Raw genomic sequence first — 22,481 nt, forward strand, 5'->3', positions numbered from 1 at the left:
CCCTTACCCAGTCTCGGCAAAATGGCTGCGCTGGACTGTGATAATGTGAACATGGAGCCTGACGTGGAGATGCTCAGCGACGAGGAGTTGGAGAGGTACGCCGGCTTTACCCGTTGCGTTCGCGGTGACAGCTCAACGCCTGGCGACGAAAACCCGCCCGGTGTCAACGAAGCTAAACGCCTCGTTCGGATATTTTTCCTTTGCGCAAAAACAAAAAAAAGGGGGGGGGGGCTAACCAGCTAGCGGCGTGTAGCCGGGTTAGCGGCGTGTAGCCGGGTTAGCTCGCCGCCTCCGCCTGCTGCCGTCGCCGCCTCCCGCGTCCCCGGCTCGGACTCATCGCGCCGCGTAGACCGTCGGATTTTGAGGTCGCAGCCGATCGGATCTGACCGGGTTTTCACGGTCAGGAACCGGGGGCGCGGGGGCGGAGGCGGAGGGGGGCGGTGGTCGCTGCTAAGCCTCTGGCACCGCTCGCCGTTCTGGCACCGCGATGCGAGGCGCGACAAGGCTTCCAAAAAAGAACGCAGTTGCCCGGGGCATGGTGTCATATGTTCCCTGGCTCTCACTTTACTTCCATGTGGGGGGCTGTCACAGAGCGGCTGCCGCTGGCTGGGCGGGCGACTATATTTGGATCACATTCTTCCGTCCGTCGGTCCATTCATTCATTCATTCATCCATCCCGGGTTTAGCACAACATCCCCTCCGTTCACTGTGCCCGTCCACCCCGGTTGAACTGCTCCCCAAACACCTGTGGAGCCTCTTTCCACTGCCGTGCCCGCCTGTGTCTCCTCGTTCGCGCCGTGTGACTTCTCGGTACAAGCACCACGGGGCTCGTTGTTAAAACACAACACATTTTTTGGGGGGGGCGAAATAGCAAAAGAGGCGACTACGTAAGAACCAAGTAAGGCAAGTTTATTGATCCCTACACACAGTCGGTACAAACGTGCCTTACACGAGGCGTGGAAGTAAAAGAGGAGTAAAAGCCCAGGGAGGAAAAAGTAAAAACAACAACCAAAAAAACGGATAGAATTGCACGATAACAGCACAGATGGGTTAAAAACAGGCGGACGTACTTCAACATGACAGGACCCAAGCTCGCAACCTGCTGAGGTCGCTGGGACTCAAACCCGACAAGAAGCTCGGCAGGGCCGTGGCTGCACAGTTAGGAGTGAAAATCGGAAAAACAGACAAACACGAGGATAAAAAAAAAAAAAAAAAAGGATTAAAGAGCAATTTAAAAACAGGAAGATTATTGTTCAGTGGAAGCAGGATTTAAAAGCCTGGGACCTTCTGGAAGTGTGTTCCAACAACGTGTAGCGTAGTCATTAAACGCGGCTTCTCCATGTTAAGTCTTTACTCTCAGTACAGTCAGTAGTACAGCAGTAGTACAGTTAGTAGTAATATAGTTGTACAGTAGTAGTACAGTAAGTGATATAGTAGTGCAGTCATAGTACAGTTAGTACAGCAGTAGCAGTACAGTTGGAAGTACTGTAGTACAGATGTAGTAGTACAGTTTGTAGTATGTTAGTAGTAGTAGTACAGTTAGTAGTAAGCTGTAGTTCAGTTAGTAGTAATATAGTAGTACAGTAGCAGTATGTAGTACAGTTAGTAGTAATATAGAAGTACAGTAGTAGTAGTACAGTTAGTAGTACAGTGGTGGTAGAATAGTAGTACAGTTAATAGTACAGTAGTAGTACAGTTAGTAGTACAGTTAGTAGTACAGTGGTAGCAGTACAGTTAGTAGTACATTAGTAGTACAATAGTAGTACAGTTAATAGTAATATAGTAGTACAGGTAGTAGTACATTAGTAGTACAGTTAGTAGTACAGTAGTACATTGGTAGTTCAGTAGTGGTACTATAGTCCACAGCTCTCAGATCACCTAAGAGGTCTTGAATGCTTTACATTGACAGTAAATCAGATGTATTGGACCTGCAGCCGTTGAAGTACTTGTAAACAAGCAGCAGGAGAAAGTTGCGACAGCATAAACAAACATGGTGTCCATGTTGTTGTGCTTCTGTCCAACATGGTGTCGAAGTTTCCTTTCAATAACTGTCCCAGCCAAGCGCACGCTGACCATCGGCCGGTGTCTGTGAGGCTTGACCGTGTGACACCATGGAGCGGCCGTCCCTCCCCCACACAACATAGCGCTGGTCGGGTGGATGCAGCTGGACTTCTACGTCATATTCTATCCAGTTGGATTTGACTGTTTTTGAAAAAAAAAAAAAAGCCTTTTCTCAGTTTTTTTTGTTTCTCGCGCAGGGAGGCGGAGGGCTTCAAAGAACAAGGCAACTCCTACTACATCAAGAAGGATTACTCCGAAGCCTTTAACTACTACACCAAGGCCATAGGTAAGGGATGGAGTTCTGCAGAGTACGTACTCCGGTGCGGGAGTAGAAAGGCAGACGCCTTGTCGGCCGCACGGCGCCGTCTTCACTTCCCTTCAGCACGTCCGGGGTTAACGACGACGACGCCGCAGAGGAACTTGAACCGACGTCTCGCCCTCACCGTGAATTGTGGGATACACTTGCCAACGTGGTGGGCGGTGTTGGCTTGGTATGATATTTATATGTGAGACTAGATATTATCTGGGACCTGGTTCATGTGATACAGTTGAATGTCGTTTTTGAGGCTGAATGACAGTAAAGTAATGCACTTTTTCCGAACTTCACGGACTGTTCCAGCTCCAGTTCTAATCGGCACCACTCTCTTCCTGCTAATACCAATGATTGATTCTGAAATAATTCCTCTCTCTCGAAACATCGCCAAATTAACAATATTGAAGTATTCGTAAAAACATATTTTTATATATGATTTTGTCGATATCGCCTAGACTCAGTAGGTGATCCCAGTACTTTCCCAGTACTATTTGGTACACACTGTGGTTTCGTACTGCATACTACATAGTATGCTAGTACGGATTTTGGACAGGGGGGTGGGCTTTTCATTAGAGACTGTACTTCCTGGTTCAGAAAGTAAAAGTCATGTTGAAACGACCGGTTGGGTTTGTTTATTAGCCGCCACCGCTCACCGACGGCGGTTCACTGGGCTGGAGCCAAAACAGGGCCGGCGGATCTCTGGATCTGGAGTTAGCCAGCTCCTCGTTTACCTTCACGTCCGCTGACGACCACGTCCCCGTGGCGATCCGAATGCATCGTCCCTCGCGGAATTCAAATGTTAACGCCAGGCGTGAAGCGTCCCGGTTTGACGCGGCCGGAGGATCGAAATCTGATTAGAAGTCGGGAGGAAAAGCTCGGCGGGTGTGTGTCCGTGTCGCTTAGCTCTCGGCTCTTCCCGCAGACACGTGTCCCAAGAATGCAAGTTACTATGGAAACCGGGCGGCCACGCTGATGATGCTGTGCCGCTACCGGGAAGCTCTGGAGGACTCCCAGCAGGCAGTGCGGTTAGATGACACCTTCATGAAGGTAGGACACATGACTGTCGTATGGAACTATGCACCGTCAGTATCATCTTTTCAAAACTCTGTGTTAAGTGATTAAACTGGCGTCACATTGAACTAAACGGCGAAAGTGTGATGTCAGACTAAAACTTTTAGGCTTTAATTTCAAAAGGAAGGAAATTGTCATGGAGGGAATGGGTGCTTTTCTCTACAAACAATCAGCGTTAATTAGCGGGGGTGGAGAGGGGAAAAAAAAAGAAAAGAAAAGCACGCCTGATAAGAAGGGCACCGTGGGGTCCATGGGGCAGGTGCTCGGACTCCCCCGTACGTACCTGCCACTCAATATGCAAATACTGTGATATTAATAAAGCAATATATAATATCATCCCATAGAGAAATAATTTGATTTGTTTCTTTCCTTAGTTTCTTACTTGTATGGAAAATGAAAAGTATAAACCTAACGGAGAGAATTTTAGAGACAAAGATTTATTGTCAGATGTATTCATTTCCGTTTGTTTCCTACATGTATGAAACTACATTTTTAAACATGACTGACTGAAGGGACTGTCCAAGTCCTTACTCCGTACTGTTCCAGTAAAACCTGTGCGTCCCCACTGCATGTATCACTGTTGCTATGGGACTTCATTTAGTAAAAGCTGGATTTTTTTTTTGTGTGTAAATAATTTACTTGTAGATAATAAATCCTGTAATAATAACAGTAAAAACACTCCTGGAACGGGAAGACCGTATTTACCACATTTCATTACCTTCCACGTGTGAGCGAACACCAGCGCTGAAATGATTTCGCACCGTCGCCCAAAACACACAACACTCAGCGAGTAGTGACCACAGACCGGTCGGTAAATAAAACTTTAACTCCTACTTCCAGGTTATCCGAGCAGTATGTAACCTGTCCTCCTCCGCCTGCCCACAGGGTCACCTACGGGAGGGGAAGTGCCACCTCTCCCTGGGCAACGCCATGGCTGCCAGCCGCTGCTTCCAGAGGGTTCTGGAGCTGGAACCCGACAGCGGCCCCGCCCAGCAGGAGGTTTGTCAACCCAACCATGAGTGGAGTGGGAGAGCTCTTAGTACTGAGGGCTCACAATGAGTACATTTCTAGTTATTTCGGGAAAATACAGCTGCCTGAATGAGCATATTGAACTGTGTAAAACAGCTTTGGAATATATATATATATATATATATATATATATATATATATATATATATATATATTTTTTTTTCCCCACACACATTCTGTTTTCAGCTCAAGAGCGCAGAATCCATACTGGAGTATGAAAAGATGGCGGAAATCGGATTTGAAAAGCGCGACTTTAGGATGGTAAGTGAGTTTACAAACGTAATGGATAAGTTGTTTATGACCTCTCCGTTTATGTCCATGCAAATTCATACATTAGAAAAGGTACATACAGACTGGGGAGGAGGCAGTTGTAAATTCTTCTTGTAAATTTGTTCATTTTAACTCAATACCCCGAGTCTTCAGCGTCAGAACGAACGGTTATGCAGCTTTTAGTCCACTAGAGGGCGCATGGCAACCATGTTGGTTTTTAATATGGTCTAAATTACGTTTGGGCATTTTCATGTTACTTTGTCATTATTATCTGATTCTTACACCTTTTTTTTAAGTTGTATTCTCATCTCTTTCCCAGGAAGCAAACTAAAATGTATTTTATAGTTCTATCAGTTCGTTATGTCATTTTATTGAAGTTTCATTGGGTTGTGGTTGTGGGCAGGTTGTGTTCTGCATGGACCGCGCCCTGGAGGCGGCCGCCGCCTGCCACCGCTTCAAGGTGCTGAAGGCGGAGTGCCTAGCACTGCTGGGACGCTACCCCGAGGCCCAGGGCGTCGCCAGGTGAGAGGCGGAGGTGAAGCCGGAGCATGGGGCCAAAGAAAAACAACTTTGTCCAAAATGGAGGGGAGGGAGAATTACGCCTGTAATATTGAACCCGTGTGTTTTGTTTTGATGAGTTCAGAGGGTGTTTTCTTATTTCTACATTTACATTTACATTTAGTCATTTAGCAGACGCTTTTATCCAAAGTGACTTACAATTATTCAAACACCGACGGACGCAGCCATCAGGAGCAATGAGGGGTTAAGTGTCTTGCTCAAGGACACTACAGCATGCTAGCAGGAGGAGCCTGGGATCGAACCAGCAACCTTTAGATTACTAGACGACCAGCTCTACCTCCTGAGCTGCCGTCCCGTTCTCACAGTCTTTCCTCCAAGAGAGTGTGCGTTTTACTTATATTTAATCCCCTTAATACAATCTGATGTCGTCTGTATCATCTCCCAACACCGTGAGCCAACGTCCATTTTGATCCTCTGCTTCGTCCGTTCAGCGACATCCTGCGCATGGACTCCACCAACGGCGACGCCCTGTACGTGCGCGGCCTCTGCCTCTACTACGAGGACTGCATCGACAAGGCCGTGCAGTTCTTCGTGCAGGCGCTGCGCATGGCGCCCGACCACGAGAAGGCGCGGCTCGCCTGCAGAGTGAGTCTCGCGGGCCCGGCGCCCGCCTTGCCGCCGAGTGCGTCGAAACGCGGGGGCGCGGTGGGTGGGTTGGGTCGGTCGGCCCGTCTGTAAGGCCCCGTCCTTTTCTTCCCCAGAACGCCAAAGCGCTGAAGGCCAAGAAGGAGGAGGGCAACAAGGCCTTCAAGGAGGGCAACTACGAGGCGGCGTACGTGCTCTACTCGGAGGCGCTGACGATAGACCCCAACAACATCAAGACCAACGCCAAGCTGTTCTGCAACCGGGGAACCGTGGGCTCCAAGGTGAGCGGCAGGAAGGGAGCTGATCACGACGCTCTGTTGAACACCGAGTTGAACCGTCTGACTGGAGGTGAAATGGAGGCTTTTTCCAGCAGAACACTAAGCTGGTTACTACCTCTCTCTCTCTCTCTCTCTCTCTCTCTCTCTCTCTCTCTCTCTCTCTCTCTCTCTCTCTCTCTCTCTCTCTCTCTCTCTCTCTCTCTCTCTCTCTCTCTCTCTCTCTCTCTCTCTCTCTCTCTCTCTCTCTCTCTCTCTCTCTCTCTCTCTCTCTCTCTCTCTCTCTCTCTCTCTCTCTCTCTCTCTCTCTCTCTCTCTCTCTCTCTCTCTCTCTCGCTTTACGTCCGTGCTAATTGATACATGAGAAAACAATTACATAAATAATTTGTTCGGAGAGGTCCTCTCATCCAGGGTTGTCAGTGATGTAGCTCACGGGCCGTGGGATTCGATCCAGCAGGATGATTTTTTTTTTTTTTTTTTTTCTTCCGTTAATTAAAATTAATGAACATATTTTCATGAAAATATTCCAATTCACTGATCTATGTGTGTGTCATAATTAGTGTGAATAATACACAGCCGAATCGTTCTTAGGTTATTTGAGGTGTGTTGGGATATTAACACAGTCATTAACACGACGCCCAATTCCTAAAATTGTAGTTGGAAGATACTTGAGAGCAGGTTGAAAAGAGATCAGGCCTATTGGCAATTCATTCATTTTGACTCTGTATAAATCAAGGTTTTTCTGGTGATTGAGTTTTCTTGAATCCAGCTGCCTCCCAACTTAAGCGTCTAGCGTCAGAGGCTGCACATTGCAACCGACAGAATAACTTTACCATTAGTATTTTATGATAACATGTTTGGAAGGTGACTTGGGAATCATGCATAGCGTTTTGACTTTTACATTTTGTGATTGTATTGATAAGAAATGACAAAAGTTGTGAGCGGACTCAACACTTTTCCCAGCCCGCCTCGCTCATAGAGTGTCGCTGCCGATTCACTGCATTTATAGCCCGTGGAGGATTTGAAGGTGATTTGTTTGTGTTTTGTGTTTTTGTTTTTGTTTTTTGCGGCAACGGCGCGGCTCCGTTGCACCCCTCCTCTGTCCTGTTCTTCCGTGGTAACACTTGTTTCTCTTTATTTGTTTTTCCCGTTTTTGAAAGCTGAAAAAACTAGAACAAGCTATTGAAGACTGCACGAACGCCATCAAGCTGGATGAGACCTACATCAAGGCCTATCTACGGAGAGCGCAGTGGTAGATGATTTGGGCTCTTAATTTCCAATTTGATATTGAAAGTAGATAAAAAAAATCAAATTGTGTGTGTGTGTGTGTGTGTGTGTGTGTGTGTGTGTGTGTGTGTGTGTGTGTGTGTGTGTGTGTGTGTGTGTGTGTGTGTGTGTGTGTGTGTGTGTGTGTGTGTGTGTGTGTGTGTGTGTTGCAGCTACATGGAAACGGAGCAGTATGAAGAAGCAGTTCGGGACTACGAGAAGGTTTACCACACAGAGAAAACCAAAGGCAAGTTTCGATTTGACCCGATCTGACGGAGTCGGCGGCTCGTTCGGCGACGCCGGAGCTCAGCGGCCGTCGCTGCCGTCGCTGCCGTCGCTTTCCAAGCCACTCTGCGTCGTGTCTCGCTCGGAGGTCGCCTCTTTCCCCCTCCGTCTGCCCATAGAAAACGGGGGACGTCGTTAGCATTGCCATGGCAGCCGGCGATAAAACACACTCAATCCTCGCCATAACTGCCAGCTAGCGTCGGCAACAGAAAGTGAAAAGAGAGAACGAAGTGAGCGTTGTAGTTCAAGTAGAGGTGGGGGGTTCTTCCTCTGAAAATAGACCTGTTTACAAAGAGCTTCAGTCGCAAAGACGTGCTTCAAACGTTCAGAGCAAGGATCGGGCTTTTGTACGCGGGTGGATGTGGAACCGACGTATTTATGCGGGGCGGTAGCTCAGGAGGTAGAGCTGGTCATCTAGTAATCTAAAGGTTGCTGGTTGGATCCCAGGCTCCTCCTGCTAGCATGCTGTAGTGTCCTTGAGCAAGACACTTAACCCCTAATTGCTCCTGATGGCTGCGTCCGTCGGTGTTTGAATAATTGTAAGTCGCTTTGGATAAAGCGTCTTCTAAATGACGAAATGTAATGTTATGCAGGAAGTGCCGCCGAATAAGAGAAAAACAATGGAAAAGGCTTTCCCCGGTGCCGCCCTTTTCTTTTAACGCTTTTGTTTTGATGTCGGCCGCGCAGAGCACAAGCACCTCCTGAAGAACGCGCAGCTGGAGCTGAAGAAGAGCAAGAGGAAAGACTACTACAGGGTGCTGGGCGTGGACAAGCAGGCCACGGAGGAGGAGATCAAGAAGGCGTATCGCAAGAGGGCCCTCATGCACCACCCAGGTCTTTTTACGTTCCTTTGACTTTTTCCTTCTCCCTGGATGTTTCCTGGTTTCCCCAAGGGGATTGTTATTCATTCAATGATTTATTGCCATATTATCCTTTTTTTTATTATTATTATTATTGTCTATTTTTCTTATGTGAGCTCCTATCTATCTTAATACAAAGGTGTTTCATGCTGTGTTACACTGGAAACAACTTCTTCCACTTACGGATGCATGATTTGACGGTATATTATTTTCCTAAAATCCACTTACAATGAAGTCATTATTTTGCAACCATCAAGATTACGATGTCTATGAATCCGCCACGCTGATTTGTATAATAAAATGATGATAAGGAAAAGAAAGGACCTTGAAAACTTTTAGCCCTGCATCCAAAAGCATCGGCCCCACTGGTCGTCTGTACAGTTTGACTTCCCACAGATTTGCAGAAATGAAAGGATAAATGGAAGGACGGTTTCACTATTTGTCCGTGCGGTGCCCCCCCCCCCCCCCCAGACCGCCACAGTGGTGCGAGTGCGGAGGTGCAGAAGGAGGAGGAGAAGAAGTTCAAGGAGGTGGGCGAGGCCTTCACGGTGCTCTCCGACCCCAAGAAGAAGTCTCGCTACGACAGCGGTCAGGACCTGGAGGAGGAAGGCATGAACATGGGAGGTGAGGGACGCCTCACTGCTCACACGATGATAAAATAATAAAAATAATAATAATGAAAAAAAAAAAATGATAAAAATAATAATGACAACAGTGTTGTCAACGACGTTCAGTTTAGTCGTTCATCGAAATAAAATAAAAAATAGCGCTGTAAAACAATAGTTTCAAAAAGAATAATAATAATTGCGCCCTCAAACAATATAAAAAAAAAAATAATTGTGCTGTCAAACAATATGAAAAAAAAAAGATAATAATAATTGCGCTGTCAAACAATATTTAAAAAAATATATAATTATAATAATTGCGCTGTCAAACAATATTTAAAAAAAAAATTTAACTGCGCTGTCAAACAATATAAAAATAAATTATAAATTATACTGCCAAACGGTATTTATAAAAAATAATAATAATAAATAAAAATACTTTATAAATCAATATCACGATTAATTGGAAAGTTCCTGTGATCCGTCGCCATTAATCTCAAATGTCAACGTCATATCAAACACAGTTCATACCGTGGCATAAAAGGCGCGCAACGCTTAATTACAGGTGATGCTGATATAACTGGAGCAAGGAGTTCTATATTCCCAAAATCCAGATCGAACGGAGGCATGAATGAATGAATGTACAAAGAATTCATCGTACATAGTGCTCAGTGCAAAGTCTCTGAGGTGACTTCGGAGAGTGGTTTGCAGTGGTGACTTTGATGCTCTTCTACAGATGTCCGTGGTGAACAGGAGGTTCCTGGGGCGTTAGGTTCTGCAGCTGTTGTTCTCGACGCCTCGTTCGTTTTGGTCATTGTGATCTTGCTCGGGCATCTCTTACCCAGTACAGGCTTCTCCCGTTCCACGTCCACTCCAAAAACAACCGGAGGGAGAACGTCTTGAGCTTTGGCGGAATTGTCTTTTCGAGACCAATAAAAAAAAAAGCTAGATTGTTGAAATGAAGGAGGTGTTTTTCAAGCATCCCCAAAACGTCCTCTCCTCAAACCTTGTCTTTTTGGCGTCTTCCCCAGACTTTGATGCCAACAACATCTTCAAGGCGTTCTTCAGCGGCCCCGGAGGTTTTAGCTTCGAAGGTAACTCATGTACGTACCCCGATGCCCTGGGACACGGTATCCACCTCTTTGTTTTCAGCAAAAATTCTACCCGAAATGTTTTAATTGTTTTTTACGTCGTGTTCGCACATTGATCTCATTTACCTGGTCGTCGTCGTTTTGTTTTTTGTTTTTTTTACAGCGTCCGGACCAGGGAACTTCTTCTTCCAGTTCGGTTAATGGGAGGTTTCCTGCCCGGCAACAGTTTCTACATCAGGACTCGACCGCCTTTGACCCCACCCGCCGCCCCGCCCCGCCTCGACCACCCCCTTTTTACAGTTTGACCTTTTCAAGGTCGCACTGTCACCTACGCTATCGATCGGCCTGTTGAATGAATGAGTGCAGCCGTCGACCTCCCCACAACAATAAGCAGCGAATGAAAGACGCCCGTGTTGGGAGAGAGTCTGGGGCCTCGCCCAGAGCCGACCCCGTCTCCGGATTTGGTTTTATCCCCCCGCTCTCTCTCTCTCTCTCTCTCTCTCTCTCTCTCTCTAATTGAAGCTGGGGCACAGTTTCAGCCGGCTTGCACTTGTAAGAGAGAAGCTCACGTTGCCAAATGAAGTGACAGAATATGAGATGTGATGTGCAGCTGTTGGACTGGCGAAGGTCTTTCCTCTGCATGAAAGTTAAAAAAAACAAAAACAAAAAAAAAAAAAAACCTCCCTTTCGCTCGTCGCTAAATCTAGTTAAGAAAAAATAAATCACCAGTTAATCCACGAGGGGGGCGGCCGTTTCGATAGCTGGAGAAACAATGCCCCCCCCGTTGGCGCTTTTCCCACCGCCGAAACCCCCGAAACCGCTTTGTTTTGCTTTTCTTTCCGTCCGCCAACCGAGCCCCGCCCCAGTGCCCAGAGAGACGCTGCAGGCCGCCGATTGGTCGACCGCACTTGCCAGGGGAAAAAAAAACACGGCCCCGAAGATCCCGGTTTGTTTTCTGCCTTCCATCATCCCTTTTTCTAATCTCTTCCTTTCTGTATTTCTTAAACTAGCTTATCTTACACTTAACTTATTACAACTAAACGCAGACAATGAAGTCGAGGACAGTCAAACACTTCGGACTTCTCCCTTGTTGCCATGGGTTGTGGTTATGTTACTGTTACTGTTGTGTCGCATGAATGTACAGCACCGCCCACTCTGTTCTAATGACTTTTTCGTGTACAGATCGTCTTCAGGTAACTTAAAAGTTTCACAACGCTTAAAACGCCGGTTCAAATAATAATTGTAGAGCCATGCCGCTCGCAAACATTTTTGCTCCTCCCTCTTACTTTAAAAAAAAGGGGAAAACGCTCCAGTTCGCGGCTCCGTTGCGCGGCGGAAAAGCGACGCACGGCGGACTCGGTTCGGGGTCGGGTTGCGATGGGAAAGCGCCATTTATTTATTTTGTTGCTTTTTTTTTTTTAAATTATTTTTTTTAAATAATCGTCCAAACGGCCGTTCTCAGACACGCCCCGTCTCCTCGTCCCCGCGCCAAAACAAGCGTTTTACAGGGTCCTTCGGCTCCCGGAAAAAAACACGGGCACGGTCAGGGCCGGAGGATGCGTGGGGCGGCCCGAGCCCGGTCCAGGGTAGAAGGCGCCGGGGGACGCCGTCACCCCCTCGCCGCCTCCCCCCATCCCGTTCCCCCCGTCCCCTCCCGCCACCATCCACCGTTTGAACCGCATCGTACACTGGAATGTAGTGTGTTGGTCTGTGACGGCGGTTAATAACTATTTTCTCCATTTGGTTTTTTTTTGTTATGTTGATATGTATATTTATTGTAAATGCCGTCTGTTGGAAGCACCGCCTTGAGATGAGGACGCTCTCCCTGTTCCTCCAGGAGACACCAGGTCTTGCTGTATTTATGAGCCGAAGTGGGTCTCTGACGTGCACTGACTTACAGATCGGTGCATATCTGTATTTGTGTTTTCGGAGGATTCAAACAAAGGTCATTCATGGATTTCCGTTTGGGCCCCCGGGCCCCTCCCCTCTCCCTGCTGATTCTGGCATTTGATGGTCTTTGTTGAACTTGGGTGTGCTTGGTGTACGGAAGGAGGGCGTCTTCATCTTTGTGCAGGTATTTTTTTTCTCCTTTCTTTTTCGCTCTAAAGGTGAAACCGTCTCCTGACGACCGCAGGACGTGATCAGCTCTGTAAATAAAGTGGAGTTTCCCCCCCCCCCCCCCCCACCCCCGAGCTCCTGCCGCTGTCTTGATTTGCCGGAACCAAACTGGGTTCTTCACATAATTCATAGGGAATAAAATATGGAAAGGGTTGCTCTGCATGCAATTGTCAGAGCTGAAATGAAGTCGTTTACGCTTATTGCCAAGGCGCGGAATTCTATTTTATTATTACTATGCAGACTCTGTGCAGTAATTCGCTCAGGATTTGCTCTCGAGCTCGGCTGTTTGAACACTAGAGGGCGTTGTGGGAAGTCAAGTGGGAATTTCGCCTTGATCCTCAGTGTTTGACATCAGCTCAACGCGTTTTACACTGAAATGGATGTTTCAATGAACGGAGAACTACTAAATGAATACATGTTTGTGTTTTTATATGTTACAGTGAATTCCAATGATTTCATTAACAGATGAAGCGGGCAAAGTAAAAAAAAAATATATTTTTTTTATAATTATTATACAAAAATTGTCTAGGTTACTTAAATACATTTGGATTTGAATTTATCCCCTGCTAATTAACTATTAATGCCATGTACAAATGTCGTGTAGATTGCCGTAAATGACCAGACCAGAACAGAAAACTCCCGTAGTCGCCAGCTCTCCCACAGGACTTGAACGCAGCATTGGATCCGGTTGCTAAGATACCGGACAACTCGGGGGCACGCCGTGGGGGGGGGGGCGCTTTCAGTGCAGTTGGCGGTTCGGAGGTGCAAAAAAAAAAAATAAAACATTTAAAACAAAACACCAAGATGTTAAAAAACCAACTTCTGAACACGCCGGGCTCCGAAGAGACGTTGTACCAAGGACCGAACACGTTCAGCACGGTCATGGCGGTGGGGAACCAGTTTCTACATAAAGGACTTTACCTGAAGGCGGTGGAAAGCTACACCGCGGTGAGTTCATAACGCCCAGGAGCCAGCTGCCCCAAAAACCTGACTCGATACACTGGAAGGGAGAAACTCCAATACCGTGTTGAAGGTTCAAGAAACGAGAGCGGTGCACATAATGCGTTACGCTGTTTCCCGAACTAAAGTCATTGGATTCATTTTTGAAAGAAAAATGCTTCTATTTGTAAAATAAACTCTCTCTTCTCAGCTCAAAGGGCGCAGGGTGTAGAATTTACAGAGCGGACTTGACAGAAATGGAGTGTCATTCCCACAGGTGTATTTAACTTAGTGTATAATCCCATGGAAATAAGGATCGTGACCTTGGAACGAGCCGTTTTTTATCTACACAGGGGGAGCGGGTACGCTTCCTCGGGGGCCGCCATGTTGCGCCGCCATGTTTCTTCTACAGGAGCCCAGAACGGACAACCCAAACGCTGGCTCTCGGGGCCTTTCGCGCTTGTTTGCGAGTTTCGCGGCCACCGTCTCTTCCACGGACGCCGCCATGTTGCATCGCCCATGTTGCACCGCCATGGGGAGGTTTTCACTAAATTCTACGCACTGCACCTTTATCTAAATATAGGAGGGAATGTCTGTTTGTCTGTCTGTCCTTAGTTTATCTCGACAACCGCTCATCAGATCTAACTCACACTTGGCGGGTGTATTGCTGGGGACCCAAGGACGTGCAATTTGGACACGCGTATATATTATACACGTATGATATTAATAAACTTATATTAATAAGCCATAAACCGTGAGCCAGCGGGGGGGCGGGGCTTCAGGGCTCTGCCACTGATTCCTCATAACTGTCGTTCCCCGGTGTGTGGCTACAACCGGCAGCCCCATCTCCCACAGTGAAAAACAGGACTCGTCTCACCATTTAATGTCTTAAAGAAAGTCTTACATTTTGAACGGGCATGGTCTAGTCGGTCAATTTGAACAAATTGAATGCAATTCACATCTATATATTATGGTACGTGTTGCGTATTTCGTTGTGTCGCCGTGTGAACCTGATGTGTGATACAGGCAGAACCATCACGTTGTGTTTTGTAATGTTATTGTGATGTAATTGAGTGCGGTCGGCTTTATTTCCGAAGCCCTCCACCACAGTTACGGTATTCAAACAGACCCAGGCACCCCCAACCCAAAAGCCCCAAGACGGGCAAGGGACAAAATACCCCAAACGACCCGGTGGTGAAAGTCAGAAACCTTGAGTGCATGAGGCATGAGATGGATGGATGGATGGATGGATAGCAGATAAATGCATCTACTGATGCACTTGGACACATCAGGTGTGGTGATCAAGTGTTTTTTTTGGGTCTTGCAACACCAGACCACCCTGCCCAGCAACCCAGCTGGGGTGGATCAGGTCCCGACTTGTGTCCAAGAAGCACTCGTCGTCCACGGGTCATTCCTGAATGACTGGCTGGATCTCGACCGGTGTGCCGTAACTTTATGGACATTTTTCGGCCGATAGTTTACCACATTCTGTCCAACAGCTTTCCAAAGGGGAGATAAGAGTGTGGCGGAGTATCTATCTGTAAGCACAAACCCAGTCATCGTGGAAACATACGTAAATAGATCACTGGAATTCCCCACTATGCCCCACCTGTCTTTGTGACATCACAATTCCCATCTATAAAGCTGAGCGCTTTGGGAGCTTCTCGGCCATTTTAGCAAATATCAAGTGAAGTGTCTGGCACCAGTTCACACTGAAGGAAAACAAGTCACATACATATTAGTACACGCGCAAGCAGCATCAGATACCAGACAACTGAGGGGCCCATTTCAAAGACTGAATTAAATTGACCAAATTGAAAGTGATTGACCATATCCTCTAGAAATGTCAGACAGTGAAGTTTCGTGTGAATTCTGCACGTTCATGGCCGTAGGGAACCAGTTCCTCAATAAAGGGAAGTATACAAAGGCAATAGAAAGCTTCACCTCAGTAAGTTTGGGACGTTGAATTGGCAGCCGAAACTTTCAAAACAGAAATAATGAATAAATTAGCAGCCACAACTTTAATAGATGAAAACATTTGCTTATCAAAACATTAATACATGAATTACTAATTTGCTAAATTAGGAGCCAAATTCCGAATAATAACCACTAAAACCTTGCAATGAAGTCAGAATTCCGAGAAACCCGACCTCTCACTTGGAAAAGTTTAAAGGAACGTCAATTGAGGTCGGAATTCCCATTGAGAATGTCGGGGCAGATCGCCGTGGCCGGAGTTTGCCGAGATTACAGACCTGACGTCACGGCAACAGGGCGACTCACACTGTTAACAGTGAACAACGTCCCCTTTGTAAAGATTATTTGAAAACGTGTTTGACGTCGACTTGGAGAATTCACAAGCTGCCGAACAATTACAAATCAGCCGTATTGACGCGCAGCAACAAATTTTAATGAACGATAACTAGACAGCACATTATAAGACAGAACAACATAGGCTATAGGCTACAGCATAATCCTGTATATTATCATTACAAGTTACGCAGCATCAACACCCACCATTCATACTAGGGCTGCCCCCAACTCGATTTTCCTAGTCAACCTCATAGTTGTCAGTTCAACCCATTAGTATTGTACCCATTACATTATTAGTACCCTAATTTATGATATTTAAATATATGTTTTGGGGCATCAGAAAATGGTTTGAGTTCCAGGGCTGAGAAATAATGTTATAATTAACATTGTTAAACACTGTGCTCCATTACAGATAAATATAAAACCTAATAACCAGTCAGCCTTTAAAATATCAATTAGATTTAAAGCGTTGCGCGCACAAAGCGAACCGCCTGTTAATTACACTGGTTAAACATCACATCGGTTAAACTAATTAGGCCCTATTATTATTTTATTAATGTACACATTTAAATTTTATAGTGACATCACTTGCACTGAAATGTGGCGTATGGGAGATTGTTTTCCCGGTGTCGGCGTCCCCTCGTTAGGGACCTGTCATCGGGCATATTTCCCAGGGCCGCGGCCTCGCTGCACCCCCCCTGTCCCGTGCCGGGGATCCCTGTCCGGCATCCCCCGGATGACCAAAGGCCTCACAGCGCCCCTCCACCCCGACCTCGCTGCCTCCCGGGGCTGCCCCCCCCCCCAAATAAAAAACATTTGTTTTGTTAAAATTCCTAAGACTTCTTGTCGACTAACGTTTGGTCGACAATTTAGGGGCAGCCCTAATTCATACAGTTATCCGATCAGCCACAACATCAAAACCACCTGCCTTATATTGTCTGGGCCCCCCTTGTCCCACCAAAACAGCTCTGACCCATCAAGGTATGGACTCCTCAAGAAGGACTCCTCTGAAGGTGTCCTGTGGTATCTGGCACTAAGACATTAGCAGCAGATCCTTTAAGTCCCGTAAATTGCGAGGTGGGGCCCTCATGGATCGGGCTTGTTGTTCCAGCACATCCCACAGATGCTCAGTCGGATTCAGATCTTGGGAATTCGGACAAGTCAACACCTTGAACTCTTTGTCATGTTTCTTGAACCATTCCTGAACAATGTTTGCAGTGTGGCTGGGTGCATTATCTTGCTGGCAGAGGTCACTGCCATCAGAAAATACCGTTGCCATGAAGGGGTGTACTTGGTCTACAATGTTTAGGTAGGTGGTATGTGTCAAATTAACGTCCACATGAATGCCAGCACCCAAGGTTTCCCAGCAGAACATTGCCCAGAGCATCACACTGCCTCTGCCGGCTTGCCTTCTTACCAAAGCGCATCCTGGTGCCATCTCTTCCCCAGGCAAATGTCGTACATGTATCCGGCCATTCACATGATGTAAAAGAAAACTTGATTCATCAGACCAGGCCACCTTCTTTCATTGCTCCATGGTCCGGTTCTGACACACATGTGCTCATTGTAGGTGCTTTTGGCAGAAGACAGGGGTCAGCGTGGACACTCTGACTGGTGTGTGGGTAGGCAGCCTCATAAGCAGGAAGCTGTGATGCACTGTGTGTTCTGACACCTTTCTACCATAGCAGCATTCACTTTTTCACCAATTTGTGCTACAGTAGCTCTTCTGTGGGAATTTACCAGACAGGCTAGCCTTCATTCCCCATGTGCATCAATGAGCTCTGGGCTTCCCTGACCCTGTCTCCGGTTCACCGGTGGTCCTTCCTTGGACCACTTTTGGTAGGTACTAACCACTGCGTACCAGGAACGCCCCACAAGACCTGTCGTTTTGGAGATGCTCTGACCCAGTTGTCTAGCCATTACAATTTGGTCCTTGTCAAAGTGGCTCAGATCTTTGTGCTTGCACTTTTTTCCTGCTTCTAACACAACCACTTCGAGAACTGACTGTTCACTGCTGCCTAATATATCCCACCTCTTGACAGGTAACACTGGAAGGAGATGGGCAATATTATGCACTTCACCTGTCAGTGGTTTTAATGTTGTGGCTGATTGGTGTAGTTACAGCAGTAGACAATACAGGTCAATATATCAACTTTTTGAACATCCCCAGTATTAGTAAGAAGAAGTATTAGTCTGTTGTAGAAGTTTTCATGGGTCTACCGGAAAACTACCGCCCGAGGCCTGACCCAGAGCCCGCACCCGGCTCCAGTCCACACTTTATTATCACCTCGGACATACATACACATCAAGACCTGATTATAGCGTTATTTAATGATTTCATCTGTATAAATCTGATCTGGGATACTTAACCCAACAGGGAGAAACCATAACCTGCTGGTCAGCTTTGCCTTTGTCACGTTATTGTAATGAGTGGAGTTTATAATTATATCGATTCAGTTTGTGGTTTATTTCTAGATTTCTATGGCTCTCCGCCAGTCAATCTCAAACAGGCCCAGGTTCAAGGTTGACACGTGACCTGCTGTAAATCCTCCTTAAGGCGCTGGCGCAGAAGCCCAAAGACAAGACCTGCCTGGTTTCCAGATCCAAATGCTTCTTGAGGATGGGGGATTGCGACAACGCTCTCAGAGATGCAGAGGCCGCCCTCAAACAGGACAAGAAATTTGTCAAGGTGAAACGCAGCCTTACCTCGACACATTGCACTAAACGTGAACACACAATGAGAACGAGAGGGGGTGTATTAAGGGAAGGAATGATCTTGTCTTTCTGCCCAGGGTTTGTACCAGAAGGCCGAAGCCTTGTACACCAAGGGAGACTTTGAGTTTGCGCTGGTGTTTTACCACCGGGGCCACAAGCTGCGTCCGGAGCTGCAGGAGTTCAGACTCGGAATCCAGAAAGCCGAGGAGGCCATAGAGAACTCAGTGGGCAGTACGTCAGTCTCCCATTCACTGAAATGCAATCTGGTTCAAAAATGAAAATGCTGCTGATTTGGTTAAAAGCCAATCCAAACATGAAAAAAAACTAGAAAAAGCTCTCAGCATTTCTGTCATATCATATAATATAATCTCAATGTTATGTCCCCGCAGTGAAGCTGGAGAGCAAAGGACAGCTGCTGTTTGCCTCCAAGGGCGAGGATGTGAGCAAAACCTTCCCTAAAATGTCGAACGCACCATGACACGTGAAACCACACACACACACAGAAATAGGTTGGCATTTAAAAAGTGACTTTTCGGGAACAACTAGCGCCGTCAGAAACCAATTCCTCTCCAAAGCTGCAAAGTAACTTCCGACGTAGATCAGGGCGGCTCATGCTTGGTATCGATGCCGGTCACGATGTCCATCCTTGTTCACAGACAAAGATGTTGCAGCCCGTCAGCCTCTTGAGGAGGAAGCGGGAGATGAAGCAAAAGAAATCCACAAAATCCAAGAACGAGCGCACGGCCAAACAGCTGCTGGGAGAGCTTCACAGCGACAAGGAGTATCTGGACAAGCTGCTGAAGGACGAAGGTACGGCGGCGCCGGCTTAAGACCCTGGGCGTCCGTCAGGTTTGACTTTCACCTTTGTCGTTGTCGTCAAGTCTTTCGTGTTAAGCGGTCTGAACGTTTCCCCGGTTATCAGGCTTGACGACCGGGAAGATGCAGTGCGGGGAGAGGGTGCACGACGTCCTCCTGGACTGCGTCAACTACCTCCACACTCGCAGCGAGTTCTGGCGCCAGCAGAAGCTGATCTACACGCGGGAGAGGACTCGTAAGCTCATGCAGAAGAAGTGGAATAAGAGCTCCCACCGCCCCATATCCGACCCGGCGCGGTTCGTGCTCAAGAGCCTCAGGGAGATCGACAGAGGTAAGAGAGGCGTCCTCACCCCGTTGGCCCGGGTGGGGGGGGGGACCCCTGAGCGCTGATCCCGCCGCTTTTGTCTGCCCAGCTCTGATCTCCGGAGACGCCAAGGGGAGCCTGGAGGACGCCCAGGACGTCATGAAGACCGTGGAGGGATGGACGGAGGAAATGTTGCCCAACAAGAATGAGGTGATGGCCAACCTGCACTGCGCCATGGGGAACGCCCTGATGGAGCTGGGGGAGATGTGCGAGGCGCTGAGCCACTACGAGAAAGACCTGGAGCTGGCCATACAGGGGTGAGTGGAGCCCAGCGCCTCGGAGCCGTACCTCTCCTCAGACGCCGAGGGCGCTCAACAGGTCGTTTAAATTTTCGTTCTGTTTCATGATCAACAGCGACCTCCTCGACGTGAAGTCCAACGCCCTGGACAACATCGGCCGAGTTCACGTCCAATCAGGACGGTTGGCAGAAGCCATCGAGGTGTAAGTGGGAAGCAGTATAAACTTTTGTGGAGCGCACGTGTGCTGTGGCAGGCGGGCACACGTCAGAGGTGAAACCCGTTGTGCTCTCTCTCTCTCTCTCTCTCTCTCTCTCTCTCTCTCTCTCTCTCTCTCTCTCTCTCTTTGGCCTCAGCTGGAAACAGAAGATCCCTTTCATCCACGACAGCCTGGAGAAGACCCTGCTGTTCTTCGAGATCGGCCGCTGCTACCTGGAGCTGCACTTTTACACGGAGGCGGCCGAATACGCCCGCGAATCCCTCGAGGCGGCTGATGAAATTGAGGACGAGAAATGGCAGCTGAACGCCAATCTTCTGGTGGCGCAGTCGGAATGTAAATCCTGACGTCTTTTGTCTTTTCGGGTTGGAACGTGAACGGTTGAATAGCACAAACGGGGCTGCCGAGCGCGGCCCTTTATCTTTAGCGCTCATTCGTCAGGCGTCGAGCCACTTTGCTGTTTTGATTTGATGTCGGGGAGGGCGACGTCACCGTTTCTCACAGCCACTTTTTTCGGTCCCTCTCGTCTCAGTTCACCTGGGGGACATCCGTTCGTGCGTCATCCACTATGAGCGGGCCCTGGACCGAGCCCGGGTGCTGGGAGACGTCTGCGCCACCGACACCATCGAGAAGGTCCTCGCTCGGTGTTAACACTCAGTCTGTTCTGTTCGTCTTGACGTTCCTCTCCTGGCTTACTGACGCTTCCAATTTGTCTCTCTTCCAGGCCCTGAACATGGCGAGGCAAAATTCGGTGCAGTGAGAGTTTTCTCGTGTTTTCCCAGAATGCTCCTTGAGAAGTGTCACAGGATGTAAACGGCATTCTATAAAAGAGTCTGATGAGAAAAATGTACTATTCATGGTAATGGTCTGTGTGATAGTAATATGATATTCTACTATTTATCGGAATGTTCTTCTGAGTTCCCCTGAGTGAGTGAGTAATCTACGGCAGCACTCTTATAACCAGTGTGAAAGAGTATTGTATTATTTTGATCTGAAGATAATAAAAGCTGGTGAAACACTTACCTCGGGCTTTGTCAATATATGACACGTTATTAACATGTGATCGTCACTTATTCTTTTTTCTTCATTGGGATCCCCATTAGCTGCCACTAAGGTAGCAGCTACCCGTCCTGGGGCCCACACAAGAAAACATAACATATAAAACAAGACGTAACACGGGTAAAAGAACATCTTCAAGACACCGGTCAAGTAAAAAACCAAACATTACAACGCATCAAAAATAAAATAAAATGAAAATACAATTAAATAAATAAATAAATGAACGAATAAATAATAAACCTCCATACAACAGCACGGTCACGGGTATTCGATGTCCAGAATGAATTACTGGAGCTTCTGTGAGATCTGTGATCTCTTCCATCTTCGTTGTTCAGGTCGGTTAATTAACGTTTGGGTAATTATTAATGTGTTTTTTACTAGTCTTTTAAAACTTGCCTTACTATGTGCTTCATTGATCGTAGTTGGGAACTTGTTCCACATTGTGATGACTCTATACGTTACAGATGTGCACACTGTATCTGTTCTGGGTTTTTGTTGAACTAGATAATCCCTAAATAGCCTGTGTGACTATATTGGTGTCACATAATTTATTTGTGAGTACAAACAATTTGGTTGTTTACTATAACAGATATTCCTATAGAAACTCATGAGATTGCATGCCAACATATCCTCTACTCTGAGCCATGACATGGTATGCATTCTCCACGTACACTGCCTCACACCTATCAGACAGGGCAGTGCGACCCTTGCAGCTTCATTCTGAGCTATTTTGAGCTCAGACAGATGTTTTTTGGCTGCACCTGACCAGACTGCTGAGCAGTAACCAGGGTGAGATAAAACTATCCGTATCACTTTGTCTCCGGAGGCAGGGGTAAGAAAAAAGGAACATTTTCTAATGTATGATATTCCTCTACCCATTTTCATGATAATTTCAATGTTGTTTTCTGTCAAGTGTGACACCCAGCATCCTGCATCCTGAACCTTTTCAATATCCAAGCCTTTGAGTAACAGGAACAACTGGTTATCATGATGAGTGGCACGTCTGAACATAATACTTTTGGTCTGTTCTCACATATCCAGTTGAAGAGTTGCTTAATTCAGTGATATTAGTTGATTTATAGTTTTATCATCTGCAAGTAGCGCTGCACTTATATAAAACACAAGGCATGTCATTGGTAAATATTGAAAAGAGTAGTGGCCCAAGGCAACTCCCCTGGGGCACGCCGCACTAAGCATTTAGGGGAGGAAAGACTGCAATTAAAAAACAGACAGAATTCGATTGGATACATAGATATTCGACCAGTTGATTGCCATATACACTTAGTTTCATTAATAATAGCCTATGGTCTAAAATATCAAATGTTGCACTAAAGTTAAGTAATACAGTTCTAACCATTATTTTCTTGTCAATATAAGAACCATTTGTCGGTCGTCTCTGTCAGTGCTGTGCACATAG

The 22,481-nt window shown here is 46.9% G+C and overlaps 2 protein-coding genes across 2 annotated transcripts; both read left to right on the top strand.

The window, feature by feature from the left end:
* Positions 1-6: 6 nt before the first annotated feature.
* Positions 7-11,023, top strand: dnajc7 (DnaJ (Hsp40) homolog, subfamily C, member 7). The gene is made up of 14 exons (XM_080009302.1): positions 7-95; positions 2,259-2,347; positions 3,297-3,421; positions 4,331-4,444; positions 4,661-4,735; positions 5,148-5,266; positions 5,755-5,908; positions 6,025-6,189; positions 7,344-7,435; positions 7,623-7,696; positions 8,422-8,568; positions 9,066-9,218; positions 10,231-10,302; positions 10,454-11,023. Exons 1-14 carry the CDS (start codon positions 22-24, stop codon positions 10,489-10,491), a joined length of 1,491 nt encoding a protein of 496 aa, XP_079865428.1. The 5' UTR covers positions 7-21; the 3' UTR covers positions 10,492-11,023.
* A 2,189-nt stretch (positions 11,024-13,212) lies between these two features.
* On the top strand, positions 13,213-20,837 carry odad4 (outer dynein arm docking complex subunit 4; the record flags this gene model as incomplete). The annotated part of the gene is made up of 11 exons (XM_080010089.1): positions 13,213-13,356; positions 18,215-18,346; positions 18,450-18,630; positions 18,762-18,811; positions 19,029-19,182; positions 19,295-19,519; positions 19,602-19,809; positions 19,907-19,993; positions 20,145-20,341; positions 20,538-20,638; positions 20,730-20,837. 11 exons carry the CDS (start codon positions 13,213-13,215, stop codon positions 20,763-20,765), a joined length of 1,515 nt encoding a protein of 504 aa, XP_079866215.1. The 3' UTR covers positions 20,766-20,837.
* Positions 20,838-22,481: the final 1,644 nt, after the last annotated feature.

This window comes from Zeus faber, assembly GCF_960531495.2.
Source record: "Zeus faber genome assembly, chromosome: 11".
Lineage (NCBI taxonomy): Eukaryota > Metazoa > Chordata > Actinopteri > Zeiformes > Zeidae > Zeus > Zeus faber.

Excerpts from the sequence above, each read along its gene's own strand:
- dnajc7 (XM_080009302.1), top strand. The coding sequence starts at position 22 with ATGGCTGCGCTGGACTGTGATAATGTGAACATGGAGCCTGACGTGGAG. Across the intron at positions 4,736-5,147 it reads AAAAGCGCGACTTTAGGATG|GTTGTGTTCTGCATGGACCG; the intron begins GTAAGTGAGTTT and ends GGTTGTGGGCAG. Across the intron at positions 5,267-5,754 it reads GAGGCCCAGGGCGTCGCCAG|CGACATCCTGCGCATGGACT; the intron begins GTGAGAGGCGGA and ends TCGTCCGTTCAG.